Source organism: Triticum aestivum, chromosome 1D (genome assembly GCF_018294505.1).
Source record: "Triticum aestivum cultivar Chinese Spring chromosome 1D, IWGSC CS RefSeq v2.1, whole genome shotgun sequence".
NCBI lineage: Eukaryota > Viridiplantae > Streptophyta > Magnoliopsida > Poales > Poaceae > Triticum > Triticum aestivum.
This window is the reverse complement of record NC_057796.1, coordinates 55,818,657-55,835,650: the sequence shown is the minus strand read 5'-3', so window position 1 is coordinate 55,835,650 and position 16,994 is coordinate 55,818,657. Positions and strand designations below refer to the sequence as shown.

General features: G+C 50.2%; 2 protein-coding genes and 1 long non-coding RNA gene across 5 annotated transcripts; 2 read left to right on the top strand and 1 right to left on the bottom strand.

Annotated features, from left to right (window-relative positions):
• Window positions 1–1,063: 1,063 nt before the first annotated feature.
• On the top strand, window positions 1,064–13,004 carry LOC123180271 (uncharacterized). Its single transcript, XR_006490840.1, has 4 exons — window positions 1,064–1,376; window positions 1,528–1,629; window positions 12,084–12,232; window positions 12,869–13,004. It is a non-coding gene; the product is annotated as an uncharacterized lncRNA (long non-coding RNA).
• On the top strand, window positions 4,446–6,980 carry LOC123180268 (zinc finger CCCH domain-containing protein 33). Of its 2 annotated transcripts, none has more exons than XM_044592258.1 (2): window positions 4,446–6,667; window positions 6,828–6,980. In XM_044592258.1, exon 1 carries the CDS (start codon window positions 4,658–4,660, stop codon window positions 6,485–6,487), a length of 1,830 nt encoding a protein of 609 aa, XP_044448193.1. In that variant the 5' UTR covers window positions 4,446–4,657; the 3' UTR covers window positions 6,488–6,667; window positions 6,828–6,980. The 2 variants fall into 2 exon arrangements, with proteins under 2 accessions (XP_044448193.1, XP_044448192.1); XM_044592257.1 differs by having other exon boundaries at window positions 4,448–6,677; window positions 6,838–6,980.
• LOC123180270 (uncharacterized) lies at window positions 7,124–13,974 on the bottom strand. 2 transcript variants are annotated; one of them, XM_044592260.1, is made up of 2 exons: window positions 12,995–13,974; window positions 7,124–7,231 (listed from the first exon to the last, which is right to left on the bottom strand). In XM_044592260.1, the coding sequence occupies exons 1-2, from the start codon at window positions 13,776–13,778 to the stop codon at window positions 7,218–7,220; spliced, it is 798 nt and encodes a 265-aa protein (XP_044448195.1). In that variant the 5' UTR covers window positions 13,779–13,974; the 3' UTR covers window positions 7,124–7,217. The 2 variants fall into 2 exon arrangements, with proteins under 2 accessions (XP_044448195.1, XP_044448194.1); XM_044592259.1 differs by lacking the exon at window positions 7,124–7,231 and adding an exon at window positions 10,429–11,157 and having other exon boundaries at window positions 12,995–13,951.
• Window positions 13,975–16,994: the final 3,020 nt, after the last annotated feature.

Below are 16,994 nucleotides of genomic sequence, written 5' to 3'. Positions count from 1 at the left end.
TAACTGTTGTGATCAATTCCTTGCCCAAGAACTAAAAATGATTAATTAATTTGTTCTCTACCTTGGAATTTTTTCTCTTGGCAATTTTCACGCAAAGCTTAATCAACATAATTAATTGTGGTATTGTGTTATGAGTTGTCCCATGTGCACGCATGCTATACATAAAAAAAGATTTTGATAGACATGGTAACTGGAACAAGTGGTGCATACAAAGACTAATGATGGATGTACCGATGGTGGGTGCTCGTTTACATAATTCTTATTTAAAGATTACGAAGTGCCAGTCGATCTAGCTCCGGTCACGCCGCATGCATGCATTTTTTCCCGCTCCAGCCCCGCGAGCATCTCCTCTGACAAGCGGTCTCGCAACACCGCTACCTGTGAGCCTTCCCCAAGCCGGCCCAAGGCCCATTAGAATGAATCGATCCACGTGATATTTGCAGATCTCATTCCCCCGATCACCACACGTATATACAACAAGAAAACATTATTAAAAGTGTGTAAGACCCTTATAGAAAATTATTTTAGGCCAGTTGGCTCGGAACGAACAGCCAGCCAGGGCATCCCATGAGATGACTGTTCAAGCCCGACCGGTGGAGATCAGCATCGGATAAGCCAGTAAACAAATCGCAGCAGCATGAACGCCTGCATAATCTAACGCCAGTGGAGCAGCGCCGTTCCGTGCTGAAAAGGGAAGGCGGGCAGGCGTGGACCTGGTCGTCGCGCTGGCGCTGGCGAGCCAAACCCGTTCAGCTAACCGAACCGGAAAGCGGGCGCTGACGGCGCGGTGGAAGACTGACTCGGAAAGGGCCCACGCGTACGCACATCCACCAGGTCTCTGGCCCATAGAATTCCCAGGCCCGTCCTGTCAGCGGGACGGAGCGCGGGAGCCGCGTCTGCGTCCTCTGGCGGCCTCCAAACCGGAAGTCAAAGGAACGAGCGCGCGCGCGCCACGTGGCGCGGCCCCGCCCGATCTTTTCCGGCAGCGGGGAGGGTGACGCCCGCGGTCGACATCCGACGCGCTGGCCCACACCGCGCGAGGCGGTTTGAATGAGTCCTGGAGGACACGTCACCGTTTGTTACTAACGGCGTTCGTTGAGCCGCTGCGCGCGCCCGCGGAGGAAGCGACGTCGCCTCGCCTCGCCTCCCATCGGCTCGCGACGCAGTGCACGGGAGCACGTACAGGACGCGTGAACCTCGTTGCCTTTCGGTTTTCCGTGGGGCTCACACGGCAGGGTTGAGAGAGAGAGTGGGAGATCCAATCTGCTTGCTGCCTCCATCTGCCGGCCGTGGGGCACATCTGCCAGTTGCAGCCGCGTGTGTGATCTGGTGGTGCTACGGCCACACGAGCTGGTGCACACGGCCGGGGACCCCAGGTATGAAAGAGAGTTGATGGTGTGGTTGTCGACTGAGGTTTAGTGAAAACAATGGCGCTTTCTGGTTGAGTTGTTCAGATTATATTGTTATACCTTATATGTTTGATGTGTACTCCTAAATGTTTATTATGATATGATTTTCGATTGATAGGTGACATTGTGAGAGCTCAGAGCATATACGTTAACGACCTTTGATGGGGCGTAGAATTCTGGACAGAGAATATGTGAGTATATCGTCATCAATCATTTTTCGGTATGAATTTCTTTTCCTTCTACTCTTCTTGTTATTCTCCATGGTCACTTTGATAGAACAGGAGGTTGTATGTTGGCTACTATTTCTTTTCTCCATTTTTCGACGTAGTCACGAGATAGAACTAGAGATGATGGTGATTTCAAATTTCTCTAGATAAGGGTGTAACAATCTCTAGCATCACGTTTTGGCAACTATTAGGTAGATGAATGTGAGCTTTGATGAGGGAATCATAGTGAGATTAGGCATGTGATGTGTAATTTTAGTATCAATCCCTTTGGTCTACGATGTGAATTGCGCGTGGGGGTTGAATGGGATGGTTTATTCACATGATTGGTTATTGGGAATCGATGATTACCGGCTAAGGGATGATAGCATACGTCAAGATGTTGTCTCCCAAGCAATTTTGGTTCAATTTTGACCCCTCCATGTTTTGCTACTAAAATAATGGTCATGGCCTATTCCCCTCACAAAATTCTTATATCCACAACCAAAGATGGTTGTATATCGTGCACCGTCTAAATTCACATTGTGTGCATTGAATTGCCTTCAATCAAACGAGTTGTAAAGTTGGGCTTCCAAGATAACATACCAGATGCTAGTTAAGTTAGGTTATGTTGTGGGGTTTGTAATGTTTAAAAATAACTTCGTAGGTTAGACATAGCCCTAGCGACCTCTTTCAAATGTAACATAACGAGAACATGTGTCTCAGATGAAAAATCATGGCATAATGAATGTTATATGACGCAAAAGGCCACATGAACACATGCAAGAGTGTTGCATGCAGACGTGTTGTAAGAGGGGGAGGGGGTGAGATACATGAAAAAAAGCATCAAACCTATTGAATGTGAAAAACGAGGCTACCCTTTATGTTTCAATTTATTTAGGCACACACAAATTTAAATCTCCAAATGGACTTGTTTTGTATTGAACTTGTCCACTTGTCCACCTAAATATCTTCATACCGTTGAGACCACAATATATTGCATGAAACTAACCTATCCAGCGTTGCCGTCCCACTTCGTACCAATATCTTAAAGTAAAATAAACATGCATAATGGGTACTCGTTTCTCTATTCCTTGGTCACTATCGATCTTTCCTTGAATCTAATATCATATTTTCTACAAAGGCGTTGTTAGTGATTCATCTTCAGCGAGGTTCGACAACACACAACAATGCACAACCGTAGACGTTTGGAATCAGGTCTACTATTTTCTCTCTGAATTGACTCCCACCATGGTTGGATGTTGATCAACTTGAACCACGATGTCACATACGCATTTATCCTCGATCCACCAGATAATTAAGCAGGAAAAAACTATGATAACCACTTTTCTTGTACAAAACACACCCCTATCTCTCTATCGGTATATATCTTACCATGGATCTGATATCACATTCTCTCCATGTTGTCCCAAGTGATTCGTTCGCGCGAAGACCAAGCAATGATCAATCACACGATCCCCACCTCATGGCAACTTCTATACGGCAACACGCAACCACGACCTCAATCGGATAGAACCAGTTTTCACTATTTTCCCTCTGAATCGACCACCACCATAGTCATAGATCGAGCAATTCCAACCACAATATCACATACGACTTTTTCCTAAATCCGCCACTGAGTGATTAATGGAGAAAAAAATACCCCCTCTCTCCCTTTGGACAAACACATGCTAAATCATTGCCTACGCAACATGTCTGCCCAAATACATGGTAACAATTTGTTGTACTCGTTTGTCTCTTCCTTGGTCGATATCGATCTTCCCTTGAATCTGATATCATCTTTTTTACAGGGTGTTGTCATTAGTGATCCATCTTCACCGAGGTCCGACAACACACAACCCCAACCTTAGACGGATGGAATCCGGTTCACTATTTTCTCTATGAATTGACCCCACCATAGTTAGATGTCGGATCGTCCAACCACAGTATCACATATGCATTTATCCCCAATCCACCACCAGTTACTTAAGCGAGAAAATACCACGATAACCATTTTTCTTATACAATCTCTTCTCTCTCTCTATCCCTCTCAACCTCTCAATCCATATCGATCTTACCACGAATCCAATATCACATTCTCTCTGGGTTGTCGCTAGTGATTCGTCCACGCAAAGATGAAGCAACCATCGGGCGCACAATCTCCACCTCATGGCAACATGTATGCGACAGCACGCAACCACAGCCTCAATACGATGGAATCGGGTTCACTGCTCTCTATCCCGAATCGACCGCCACCATAGTCGTAGGTCGACGGATTCCAACCACAATATCACATACGCCTTTATCCTGGATCCGCCACCGGGTAACCAAGGGAGAAAATACCACCTCTCTCAAGATAACCACACGAAACATTTCCAACATTTCTACACACACAAAAGAAAGAAAAACACAAAGAGAAGAAACACATGCACCCAAATCCGTGGCAACAATGCGTTGTACCTGCAGCTCCACTCCTCTCTTCCACAAAAAAACACAGAAAACAAATTATTAGAGGCGAAATGAGAGGGAAGCTACGACTTGTGCGCGTTGGCTCGCCCTCCTTTTGACCCGGCTACCGCAGCGACACAAAAAAACAATTGGAAAGCGGAGGAGGGAAAGAAGGCATTTTTCTGTTAAACAATGGGGGCAATACGCACACGAGAGCGAAAGCCACAGAGCTAGAGAGAGAAAGGCGAGAGAGAGAGACCATCACAGCTTCTTCGTCTCGTCTCCTACCTCCCTTATCTCTTTCATCAATCCCACCACCACTTCCTTTTCTCCACCCCCTCCCTCCACCTCCATTATTCCCCCCTCCCCCACCTCGCGCCTCTCCCTCTCTACATATACCCCTCCTCCTCCCTTCCACACTACCCACCTCACCCACTCGGAGCCCCCCTCGCTTCTTTCCCCTCCTCTTGTCCCCATCAATCAAGAACGTACTGGAAGAAGAAGAACCAAGAAAGAATCGTCTCTCCCCGGCCCTCTTAACGAGAACGCAGAGTCTCTTTTGAATCTTTGTTAGCAGCGGACAGGCCTTCTTCCGTCATGTGCTCCGGCCCGCGCAAGCCGTCGACCCCGCCGCCGGTGGCGGCGGCGCCCAAGGATCCGGCGGCCGTGGCCTCGCTCCTCCTGGAGCTGGCGGCGGCGGACGACGTGGTGGAGTTCAGGCGGGTCGTGGAGGAGGAGAAGGCGTGCCTTGATGCCGCGGGATCGTGGTATGGGCCGTCGGCTGTCGGCCTTGGCCGGCTGGCCGCGGAGAGCCGGACGCCGGCCATGGTCGCTGCGCTCTACGGCAGCACGGCCGTGCTGGCGCACGCGCTGTCCGTCGCGCCGGGCGAGGCCTGCCGCGCGTCCGGCACGGACGGCGCCACCGCGCTGCATATGGCTGCGGCCGGCGGCGCGGCCAACGCCGTCGCGGCCACGCACCTGCTGCTCGCCGCGGGGGCCTCCACGGAGGCGCTCTCCGTGTCCGGGCTCCGCGCCGGGGACCTGCTCCCGCGCGCCGCCGGCGTGGCCGAGAAGCCTCTCCGCCTGCTGCTCAAGTCCCCCGCCGTGTCGCCCTCCTCGTCGCCCAAGAAGTCCGCCTCGCCGCCTGCGGCGATGGTCGCCGCGCAGGAGCCCAGGAAGGAGTACCCGCCGGACCTGACGCTGCCGGACCTCAAGAGCGGGCTCTTCAGCACCGACGAGTTCCGCATGTACAGCTTCAAGGTGAAGCCCTGCTCCCGCGCCTACTCCCACGACTGGACCGAGTGCCCCTTCGTGCACCCCGGCGAGAACGCGCGCCGCCGCGACCCGCGCCGCTACTCCTACAGCTGCGTGCCCTGCCCGGAGTTCCGCAAGGGCGGGTCGTGCCGCAAGGGCGACGGCTGCGAGTACGCGCACGGCGTCTTCGAGTGCTGGCTCCACCCGGCGCAGTACCGGACGCGCCTCTGCAAGGACGAGGTCGGCTGCGCGCGACGCATCTGCTTCTTCGCCCACAGGCGCGACGAGCTCCGCTCCGTCAACCCCTCCGCCGTCTCCGTGGGCATGATGCAGCCCGTGTCCCCGCGCTCCTCGCCCCCCAACGGGATGGACATGGGGATGCTCAACCCCGCGGGGTGGCCGTCGTCGCCGGTCAGCCGGCTCAAGACGGCGCGGGAGCTCGACTTCGACCTGGAGATGCTCGCGCTGGACCAGTACCAGCAGAAGCTGTTCGACAAGGTGTCCAACAGCGCGCACTCGCCGAGGGCGAGCTGGGGCGCGCCCAACAGCGGCCTCGGCTCGCCGCACGCCGCCGGGTCACCCGCAAGAAACATGCCGGACTACACCGACCTGCTCGGCTCCATTGACCCGGCCATGCTCTCCCAGCTCCACGCGCTGTCGCTGAAGCAGGCGGGCGACATGTCGCCGTACAGCTCCATGCCGGACACGCAGCTGCACATGCCGACCTCGCCGATGGTGGGCGCGAACAACTCGTTCGGCCTCGACCACTCCATGGCCAAGGCCATCATGACCTCCCGCGCCTCCGCGTTCGCCAAGCGTAGCCAGAGCTTCATCGACCGCGGCGCGCGCGCCCCGGCCGCACGCTCACTCATGTCGCCGGCCACCACGATCGGCGAGCCATCCATGCTCACCGACTGGGGCTCCCCCAGCGGCGGCGGCAACCTCGACTGGGGCTCACCCGGCGGCAAGCTGGACTGGGGCGTCCAGGGAGACGAGCTGCACAAGTTCCGCAAGTCGGCGTCCTTCGGGTTCCGCGGGCAGTCCGCCATGCCGGCGGCCGCCCCGGCCACCCCGGCCGAACCCGACGTCTCATGGGTGAACTCTCTTGTCAAGGATGGCCACACAGGCGACCATTTTCCGCAGTGGCTGGAGCAGGAGCAGATGGTGGCCTGATCCCACCCCGGCGACGATCGATCGATCACTGGCTCATAGCATCTAGCTGACCAAAGTTCTTTCCTTCAATTTTTTCACCCCTTTTTATTTGCTTAATTTGATTCATATGAGACGGTTCTTTAGTACGTACATATATGCTGTTCACAAAAATAATATTGCTGCTCATCAGCAATCAGCATGGATGCCCAAACGAAACTGCTGTAAAGACGATACTGCGTGCACGACAAGGAGACGACGGCCAAATCCAGCCGTCTGCTTCACTTTACTGTTGTGCATGGATGAGTTGATCTGCGTTATCGTTCAGGAATCGTCCACACACCATCGTGTGTATAGCAGCGCTGATGCCCAAAGGGAGCCTTAGGTTGATGAAGAAAGAACAGCCAATATTTTACTTCTTTTCCCCCTTCCCTTCGGTTTATTATAAATAGCTGTATACAAGAATTCCATCAAGAGTTTATTTACTTGATATTTATACATACTTTGAGACCAGCAAGATTTGTTTTGTGTGCTTCCTTGTCTCTTGATTTATCAAACTTGTGGAATATTGTACTCTTCTCATGCCAAAGTACATATCAATGGAAGTGTTCACCAGCATATAGTATATGTTCTTGGTTCCTCCATGATCACATCTCCCCTTTATTTGATTCCATGTCCATTCCATTCTCCAAAAGAGTGGATCATAGAACCACTGGCACAATTTGATATGGCTTCTCCTGAAGTGGCTGGTGGGTCATAGGATGTGAACTGCAGAGCAATCACAGGTTAGTTTAGTGGGGATGGAGGCGTCATGCACCAATTATATTATCAGTGCTGACAATATTATACTATCATCAGAAAGGCAAGTGCCATGCACCCAAAGCAAGCACACAGAGTAGGTAATTATTGTTATTCTGGCTGTGGGTTAGGCACAGAACACAGGAATTAGGCCCAAAAATCTGGGCATAAGCGTCACCAGGATAAGCTTTGATTATCTGCTCATTATCCTAATGTTGCCAATGTTGATCTTTTCCTTTGACAAGAGCATTTTCTTCTAGAACATTGGACCCGGGGCATCCCTTTTCCTTGTTTGTTTTTTGTTCTCCTGTTTGTTAGAATATAGGTGATGAAACAAGTGTTGATGTCCATGCTGTCTCTTGTTTATTTTTGTATGCGGGTGCAGCTGTTGTGTGCCCAATTATTTGCAGCTGTATTTGAGTATTCAATTCCTGGCCATGCTCAAGCATTGTTCTTGCAGTTGGGGCAGATTTTGGACTATCCTAACTCTACAAATGCGCATCCAGATGTCTGGGCTATTAACAACGTAATCTCCAGCAGCATCTCTCTGTTGTTGCGGCTTATATTTATTTGTCCATCCTATAGCATTTTTCTATCAGTGTGCTTGCTTATTTTGACATTGCAGTTGTACTATAATATTCCTGTTAAATTGAGATCATTTTAGATAATTTATTGTATGGATATCTGCTTATTCCCTATCCAAGTTAGAGCATCCACAACCCGACTTGCCAAATTTGGTCCCCTATATGTCCGCGAACAGCACCTAGTTACCCATCATTTCTCCGCGTCCTCAGTCGACCCCCTCATATCCAAATCCCCAAATGCATGCAACCCCATGCAACCCCCTCATATCCAAATCCCCAAATGCATGCAACCCCAATGCAACGTGATCAAATCAAAACAATACGTAGTTAAATTCAACATAGCAAATTCATAATTACAACCGGGCTAGCATAGCAAGTTCACAAAAGATCGGACCTAACTAGTTCATCGAATGACTACGATGAATAAAAGATAGATGATGAAGCGCCGAACTTCACCACTTCCTTGCCGGTCCCTTCCCCTTGGGCTCTCCGGAGCGGCGGTAGTACTCCTCGGTGTAGGCATCTACGGCCAGAAAGGCATTGTTCTCGTCGATTGTGGTGCCACCGCCGGCGAAGGAGGATGAGGATGAGGAGGGGAGGCTGGCCAGGCACCGAGCGGCGCGTGCCTACTCCTTGGCGAGGTAGTGAGCTTTCGGCTCGCTGAACGCCTTCTGCCCGCTCGGACTCCTCGATGGCTAGCCGCAATGCCTTGGCATTTTTGCGGCGACGACGACGGTGCTGGCAGTCGTTCGTCTCCGTCGAGGTCAAGGGCCAGCGAATGAGACATGGAGGAGGTGGTTTTCCGAGTGGACGGGCAACCGGCCTAGTTAGATCTGGCTTGTGCCGCCCTCTGCCTTGCTTGGCGAGTGGCCTGCGCCTCCTACTCAGGGAGCAGCAGGCTCGGCACCCAAAGTCGTCTTGGAGGAGGATGGCTAGAGGTGTCGGGCACCACTGCTCGCCCTCTCACCTCACCAGGCGAGGTTAGCGGAGTGTGGAAGTGGAGTAGAGCGGCCGAGAGTTTAGGCTAGGGTTTTGTCCATGTGGGAATGGGGGTGAGGTTTATGTGGGGTCGGGGTGGGCCAGCATGGGCGGGTACGACGTGGCGGCCATGTCCGGGCGTGTGCGGACCTCCTTATACTTGCTTTTCCTCATAGGTTGGGCCAGGTCTGAGGGGTCCTATTGAGTGTGGTTTATTGGTCCGGGCAGCGTCCAGGCTGTCCGCCCAATCGAATAAGGGGAGGGGGGTGGTGGGGTGTTAGAGTAGGGGGTCCGAAAGTAGATGTTCTTGCAAAATGGATACGCTTTGAGGTTTGGAACATATGAAATGAAAGGTGAGAGGGCAATCACTGAATGACAAAATTTATCTTCATATAGCTTCATTTGTCTCGCTGAATAATATTCTCGCTACTGTTTTTTTCCACACCGATTTGTATCAGGAGTTTATTAGTACTCCCTCCGTTTGTTTTTATAAGACGTTTTAGACAGCTTGCTTTGTACGTTTTAGACAGCTTGCTTTGTACTATTTTGAACAGTGTCTGAATGTCTAAAACGTCTTATAAAAGTGAACAGAGGTAGTAGTTGTTTTATTTCATATTCTTGTGTACTTGCCTGTATTCTACTCGACTTCTGTATATTATGTTTTCTTGCTTCGTATCTGCCATTTTACACGAATGCGTCCTAGCTAGTTTATTTCCTTCACCCATTTGAGGCTGCAATTTACAATGTAACCAGATGGGCAACACGCTGTTTACCAACTACTTAATGATTGAGCCAACCTGCATAATTTAAGCATCCATGTAGCCTGTAAGATTTCTTCAGATCATGCTTGCTTAAGGGCTCAACATGGATGCAGTCAAACCATTGTCTGCAAGACTAATCCGGTTGCTTGGGCAACATGCCCAAACGATATAAAACAATCTAGTAGTAGTAAACTAAAAACATGTTTGCGTCACAAGGAGGTTTGATTACGGCTGACTGGTGGCTGCAATTCGGTCTCCTTTTCCATGTGAGACATTCAAACCTCCCTCTGAAAGCAACCATAACCCTAGTTTTAATCGGTTCGACGAACGGCGACAAATCCCGCTCCAGATAGGTTTCAGATCGTCACATCCAAACCAGCCCCAGGAGTAGTTATCTCATAAAAAACCCTGATTAAGAAATGGTAGAGCACCTTTCCTCCCTCCCCCTCGGTTAGAATTAGACAGAAAACTGGACCTCTCCTGCTCACCGGCCTGATCACCGGGGCATCGCCATTGTCGCCGACGTCGACGTGGTGATGACCTTTCTTTTCTTATAGGGGTGACCACATCATTGACCTCATCTCCGCGGAAACTTTCCGGGAAATCGTTTTCTGGGTTTTGGGTTCTTGTGGCGGCGGAGGAAAATTCAGAGCGTCCCACCTCCCTGAAAGTTTCCCCGGCATCTTCTTATCAGGATGCTGTTCGTTGAACCTTGATCTGTTCCGATCCACGGAGTCTCCAATAAATCTCGCAGGATCAAGAAATTGTTAAGTTATGTTACCTGATCAGGACTTGGTTTAGTGCAGTGAGTGATGAGAAATTGGGCACCACAGGACAAGGTTTAGTACAGAGATTATGTCAACTAACTCGTACTAATATATTGTTAGGTTATTCATTCAGGGGCTAGTACATGGGGCTGACATAGGGAGGAAAAACATGTACAGTTTCATAGCATGGCTGTTTGGAGACTTGGAGAGGAACAGAGTTCAGGTTCTTCAGACCTTCAGCCTCAAGATTCACTGAACATATCTATATATATCTCCACAGTAATGCTTGGATATTCACTTCATGCTGTTGGCATCGTCATCAGCAGCAACAGCAGCTTCTGTAACAAGAGAGTTTTCGCATCCGGAGCGGCCGACAGCTTCATCTTGTTCAGTATTCTGAAGATTTTTGCAGCACGTTGGGTAGCCATGTACAGTTATTCAGACCACAGTTAGCTGCATCAGCTCAGCTGTTTGCTCCCATATGAGCTGATCAAGGATCTCTGACCCCATCGCCGCTGCAATGTCGCCACCACCTCTAGCTTGCCACTTGATGCCACATATATCTTGCTCAACCATCCTGCAGATGATTCGCCAGATGCCGGTCGCATCCGGGGCGATCGCCTCTGCCTTGTTGTTCACCACTCTCCTGTCCCTCCTATTCCTGTCTGAACATTTCGAGACACAAGAGGAGGAGCTAGCTGCTGCAGGACGCGGGTCGTCACCGAGATTGTCGGAGTTGGCTTGCAGTAGCTTCCTCCTTGATCTCTGCAGCTGCTGCCTCGGCGCCAGCCGGGTTTCGCCTCCATCTGGTACATGCAGAGACAATGATGCCTCATCAGTACATGAACAAGCAAACTGATTAACATGTACTAGTAAGCAGTACACGGCAGGGTTGGGTGAACTCGTTGGTGCATAAAACAGAAAACTCAATAGTAGTGTTTTCAGACACAAATTGATCGACGACCACTCGATTATCGCCTTTTTTCTTCTCTTTCCACGGTGTGTCGAAATGATTTTGATGACCAAGTCCAAGTGGTTACTAGCTACAGTATGTGAATCTGGAGGCCTGAGTGATGCGTTGCAATCAGAGAGCTGGTTCCAGATCTTGTGCAGTTAGCAGATGGACAGGGACAGAATGATTAAGGCCCAAGAAGACGAGGTCACAGAAGCTTGGACTAAATCTGGTTTAGACACTGGAATAGGTTACTGAAGAAGGACCATGAAATTTGTCCCTGTTGCAACTGTTGATGCAGCAAACTGAAGAAGGAATATCTTTCCTGGTCATTTTCTTTTAGTTTCGACTTTAGGGATAATTTTTTTCGCTATCTTCTACTAGTAGCACATAAATTCTCAGAAACTACAACATTTAGCTGGTGACTTTTAGTTTCAACTTTTAGCCTGTCACTATTAAACTATGGCCTTTTGCTAGTCACTGTGCTAATAATTCAGACGGGTAACGGTAATTGCAAATTCAACTTTCTTTTCCTTTTGCTGAAGGTTTATGTGCATCTAACTGCCCCCCAGTGATGTGTTACAATCTGCACCAGAGCTAGTGCAGTTTACAGAGTTGACAGGGACAAGTGATCAGGGCACAAGAAAATAAGTGATCAGTAAATAAGTGAGGAAATGGCCTGTCACTGTTAAACTATGGCCTTTTTCTAGTTACTGTGCTAATAATTCAGATGGGGCACATGATACTTGCAAATTCAACTCTCCTTATCTTTTTCTGCAGATTTGTGTGCATCTAACTGTCCCAGCGATGTGTTTCAATCTGCACCAGAGCTTGTGCAGTTTGCAGAGTTGACAGGGACAAGTGATTAGGGCACAAGAAGACCAAGTTACAGAAGCTCAGAACACTAGCCCACGACTTTTGAACACCAGGTACTGTACACTTGCTGACTTACATAACCAAGCATTATATACAAGGACCACAAACTTGTCGCTGTTGAAACTGTTGATGCCCAAAATTTGAAAGAAATGCTTTTCCAGGAAATCGATTTATTGTTTGTATATAAACTCTGAGAAGTAATCACTTGTTGTTGGTCCCTTTGTTGCAAACAGGCGGGGAAATGAGCTGTTGTTCTCATGAAATTAGCAGTGCAATCGCCTGAACTTTCATAGTGCGTACCCAGGGGGTGTGCCAGGTGTGCCATGGCACACCCAGATTTTTAGAAAACATATTTTCACCATGTAAAAATTAGCAGATTTTTAAGGCCCATGCAAGCTAATTGAAATAAACCTCAGTTTTTTAAAAGTGTGCACACCTTGTGTTTTCTTTCTAGGTCCGCCACTGCCGTACTATTTGATTACAGCTGATTTTTTTTCTTCTGAAGTTAGGTTTTTTTTTCCTTCTGAAAATGAATCCCACTCCAATTTTAACTGATCTCTCTCTCTTTTTCCCCTCCGAAGGTGATTTCTCTTTTTCTCTTTCTGAAGGCGAATGCCACTCTAATTTTTCTTTTCAATTATTCCACTCTAATTTTAACTGATGTCTCTCTCTTTTTTTTCCCTCTGAAGGTGATTTTTATTTATTTCTGAAGGTGAATGCCACTCTAATTTAAAGTTGCACTGATCCCGCTCAGCTTGTGCTGTGAAGTAAGCAACTGAAGAAGCATTAATGGGCAGGAGGAGACGACGACAAACCTGAGCTAGGTGAGCACGGCTCTGCATGCTCCAATTCTTCCACTGAAGATGACGAAGCGGTGGTGGCCGTCGACGACTCCTCCTGCGCTTCTCGCGCCTCCAGCACCGACACCGGGCTCGAGTTCTCCAGGCCGCATTCCTCCGCCGCCGCGGCCGGCCTCCTGCTCCGGCCAGGCTTTGACTCCGCGTCCTCGTCGCCGCGCCGCCGCCGCGGGAGCCTTCTTCGCCTCCGCCTCTGTTTCTTGGCCCCGTCGCCGTCCACCGTCCTCTTGCCGCGCCTGCTCCCGGCCATCTCCGCGTCGTCGTCGTCGCTTCTGGGCCACCCTGCCGCGTCGCGGTCGTCGCCGCCGTCGTCGTCCGGGCTGAAGCTGAGGAGCAGGAACTCGTCGTTCTCCCGCCTCAGGTACGTGGGCCGGTCCCGGAACGACGCCGACGTGGTCCTGACCACCCTGCGCCGCGGCGCGTCACCGAAGCAGCACGGCGTGGGCGAGGACCAGCCCTCCGCGGAGCTGGCGGAGCGGCTCCGGCGCAGCGTCTGCTGCTGGTCGCGCGGCGGCGTCGGCATCGCGTCGAGGCCCATCAGCCTGGCCACAATGCAGGGGCTCCTGGCCATCGCCCCCTCCTCCTCCTTGGACGCCGCGGCGCCGTCGCCGCGCCGTAGAGCAGCGACGTCGGCATGGACGGTGTTGGTGTTGCCCCCGCCCGCCGCATTGCCGGCGGTGTGCGCGCAGAGGAGGCGGCGCAGGAGGTCGAGAGCGAAGGAGGACTGCGCGAGCTTGGCCATGCGAGCTTGAGTGAGGGAGGCAGTCACAGCTCGCCGGTGCTAGGCATGGAGTCGGATGTAGAGGGAGAGAGGGGGAGAGGGGGAATGTCGGTTCCTGTTTCGAATTGCGGGTGGAGGGAAGGGTTAATGGAAGCTACCATGGGCTCAGTGGCATAAATGCTCGGCATTCATTACTCCACTGTTTTACTCCTGCATTTTACTCGCTGCATTTTTACCACTTTTGTGTAACGGGAAAGGTTGCAGTTGCAGGTGGTGAAAAAATCGCTACCGCTCCACAGTTTCACCGCCATACTAGGCCGTAGTAGCTCCCAGCTGCTGCTGTCTCATACGGAGTACTAGGGGTCTGCCATGAGTGAGCTAGTAGGCCGTATTGTTTCCTGAATTTTCGAAACGAAAGCCAGGCTGAGCATGTGCGGTGGATGCGTTCCCTTCTTTGTTGGTTGCACGCTCAGTGAAATCTTTCGTTGAAGAAGAATGTGGAGCAATTGGAACCTTGCTCCACTTTGTTTCTAAAATGTGTTTGTGAGCATGATCGCATAGGCCGAGCAATGGATTTTGGAGCTTGTGATGACAAGAGATACAAGCTCCCCGACTGAGTGATTCGGGCGCTAATAAAACCTACAAATTCGAAATTTGAAAACGCTACTTAACTTTGAAAGAGGACATAACCGAATTAATAATAAGCGAGGTTAATTGGGAGCTTTGAGGAGGCAAAAAAAGCGCACGTACTACGTCCGGACAAGGATGGAAAAGTTGGGGGCAGGTGTGAAACGGGCGAACGGGGAACGGGCAGGAAGCAAGAAAAGCAAGAGGGCAGACGCGCTGCCGGCGGGCTCGGCGTTTGAAACGGACGGGGAGTACGTAACGTACTCCTACAGGTACAACTACGCGACAGCGAACGGCAATCGCCTTTGCTCTGTCGTCGTGTGGGACGGAGAAACGGCCTGGGCCCTGGCGGGCCGGCGCCGGGGCCTCGGGGCCCGGGACCGGCCGGCGTCTTCTGCCCCTTCCGAGCAGCTTCCTGCCGTGCCGCGGCGAGCGAGACGGGTGGGATTGGATTGGATTGGATTGATGGGGTCAAGTCGCCCAAGGCTGCGGGCACTGGGCACTAGCAGCGTAGGTCTGAACAGCGAGCCTGGTTCTACTGCTGACACAACCAGTGGCTGCTGCTGCTGCCGCCTGGTCCAGTCCGGTCATCTCGCTGGCCTCCCCGTCGGTTCTACCGAGGTCTTTATTAATTACAGCAGTCGTCGCCTCCGCGTACACAGTGGATTTGGTTTTCATCTTTGGCTTCTCTACCTGTGAAACACACTCCACCTCTCGTTTGCAGAGATTGCAAACTTTGTATGGAACATCACTCAGTGCATTTGAAAACTGAACCAAAAAACCGAACCTAATTAATTTTACCCTTTTTATGGTTTCTGGTTTCGGTATAGTATGAACTTTTCATACCGATTTGGACTTTGATTTTTATGGTATATACCGAAAAACCGAACCGTTAACCGAATAAGCCAAAGTAAAAAATAATTTTATATTTCTTGAGATGAACAACTATACAAGTTGTCACTTTTCTTGTGCATGAGTCAAATTCACTACTAAGCACGTAATCTTTTCTTGTAACATAGTCATTTTTCTCTTTTTAAAATGCTAAGCACGTACATAACCATCAACCGATGAATCAATGCATGCATAACCATCAACAGGGGTGTGTTCCCTCCCTGCCTATACTCATGTAAATATGGGACACTGTCCCAAAAGGGATTCTAATACAAAAATGCAGTAGGAGCCTTTCCTATTGTTTGATTGGTCAAAAAAAATGCATGCATATATACTTATATAATATAGTTATATACTATTTGTGTAAAATAGTATGTGTTTTAAGTTATAACTTTGCAAACTATTATTACTCATTTTCAAATTCGCGTCAACTTTGGTTATTATGGTATATATCGGGACCATACCGAAATAATTTGGTATATACCAAAACCGAACCGTATTTTAATTTTATACCATATTTATCGAAGTATTAATACCGTACAAACAGAAAAATCATATAAACCGAACCATGCAAATCGAATAAACCGAATGCACAGAGTGAACGGAACCATTTATCTGCTCTCTCAATGTGCGATCATGCGGTCCAAGCCCATGGTGCATGTCGACCAACATGACCGAGAGGTGCACAAGCCGCCTCTTTCGAGCTGATAACGTGGAGGACCTAATCGCTCTAGGTTAGGGCCTTGATAACGTGTTTACAAAAGAAAGGAGATGATTGAACAGTTATTTCATTAATTAATTGAAGATTAGGGTATTTATATCCTTATTTATTATAAGGCGGTTAGAGCATCTAACAGCCGGACTTGGCAAATCCGACCCCTCAAACGTCCGCAGACCGACGCTGACCGGTCATGCCTTAAATTTGCTACACTGCATTTGAGTCTCTCATATTTCAACTCCTAAATCCATACAATCATGCAAAAGAAATCATATGTACTACTTACTACGTACTAACTTAACTAATCTTCGTCGTTGGAGATGTCCACAACGTCAGTGCCGGGCGCGTACGAGGGCTCCCGCTCGTCCTCCTCCTCGTCCTCATCCATGTAGGCGAGCATCTCCTCCTGTGCGGCATGCTCCGCCTCCATCTCCTGCCGACGACGATGTCTGGCCTCCGCATCTGACTTCGAGCGGAGGGAATTGAGGATGGCCTGCTGTTCCGCTTGCGGACCCGCGTCCTCCACCTCCGGATCCACTACATCCGGAGGTAGCCCTACGACGATCCAGGCTTCTCGCCTTGCCCGGATCTGCGGCTGGCGCTCCGGCGTTAGAAATTGGTAGCTCCTTCCCCGGCGGCGTGGGGACGTGGCTACTAGTGGTGGCGAGCGGGAGTGGAAAGTGGCGGCGGGGCAGATGGGAGGAGGAAAATATGGAGGGGTAGGGGCATCTGGGGTCGTGAAAAAATGGCGGCGACAACACTTAAGTGACTTCAATGGTGGTGTTACTCGAGACCCCTGTCGCGAGCTCTAAGGTGAAAGCCTAGATGTGGCACGAGCTGGTTATGTCTAGCAGTGGTGAAGTATTTTTAGACAGTTAGCTTGTTGAAGGCCTTGGATTGATTCTTGATGGTGAAAATCTAGATTCTCGCTTTGTTGGTTGGCTCCAGTGAATACAACGCTTGAGTATCACTACGTTCTTGAAGACATTGTTGTTGAAAAA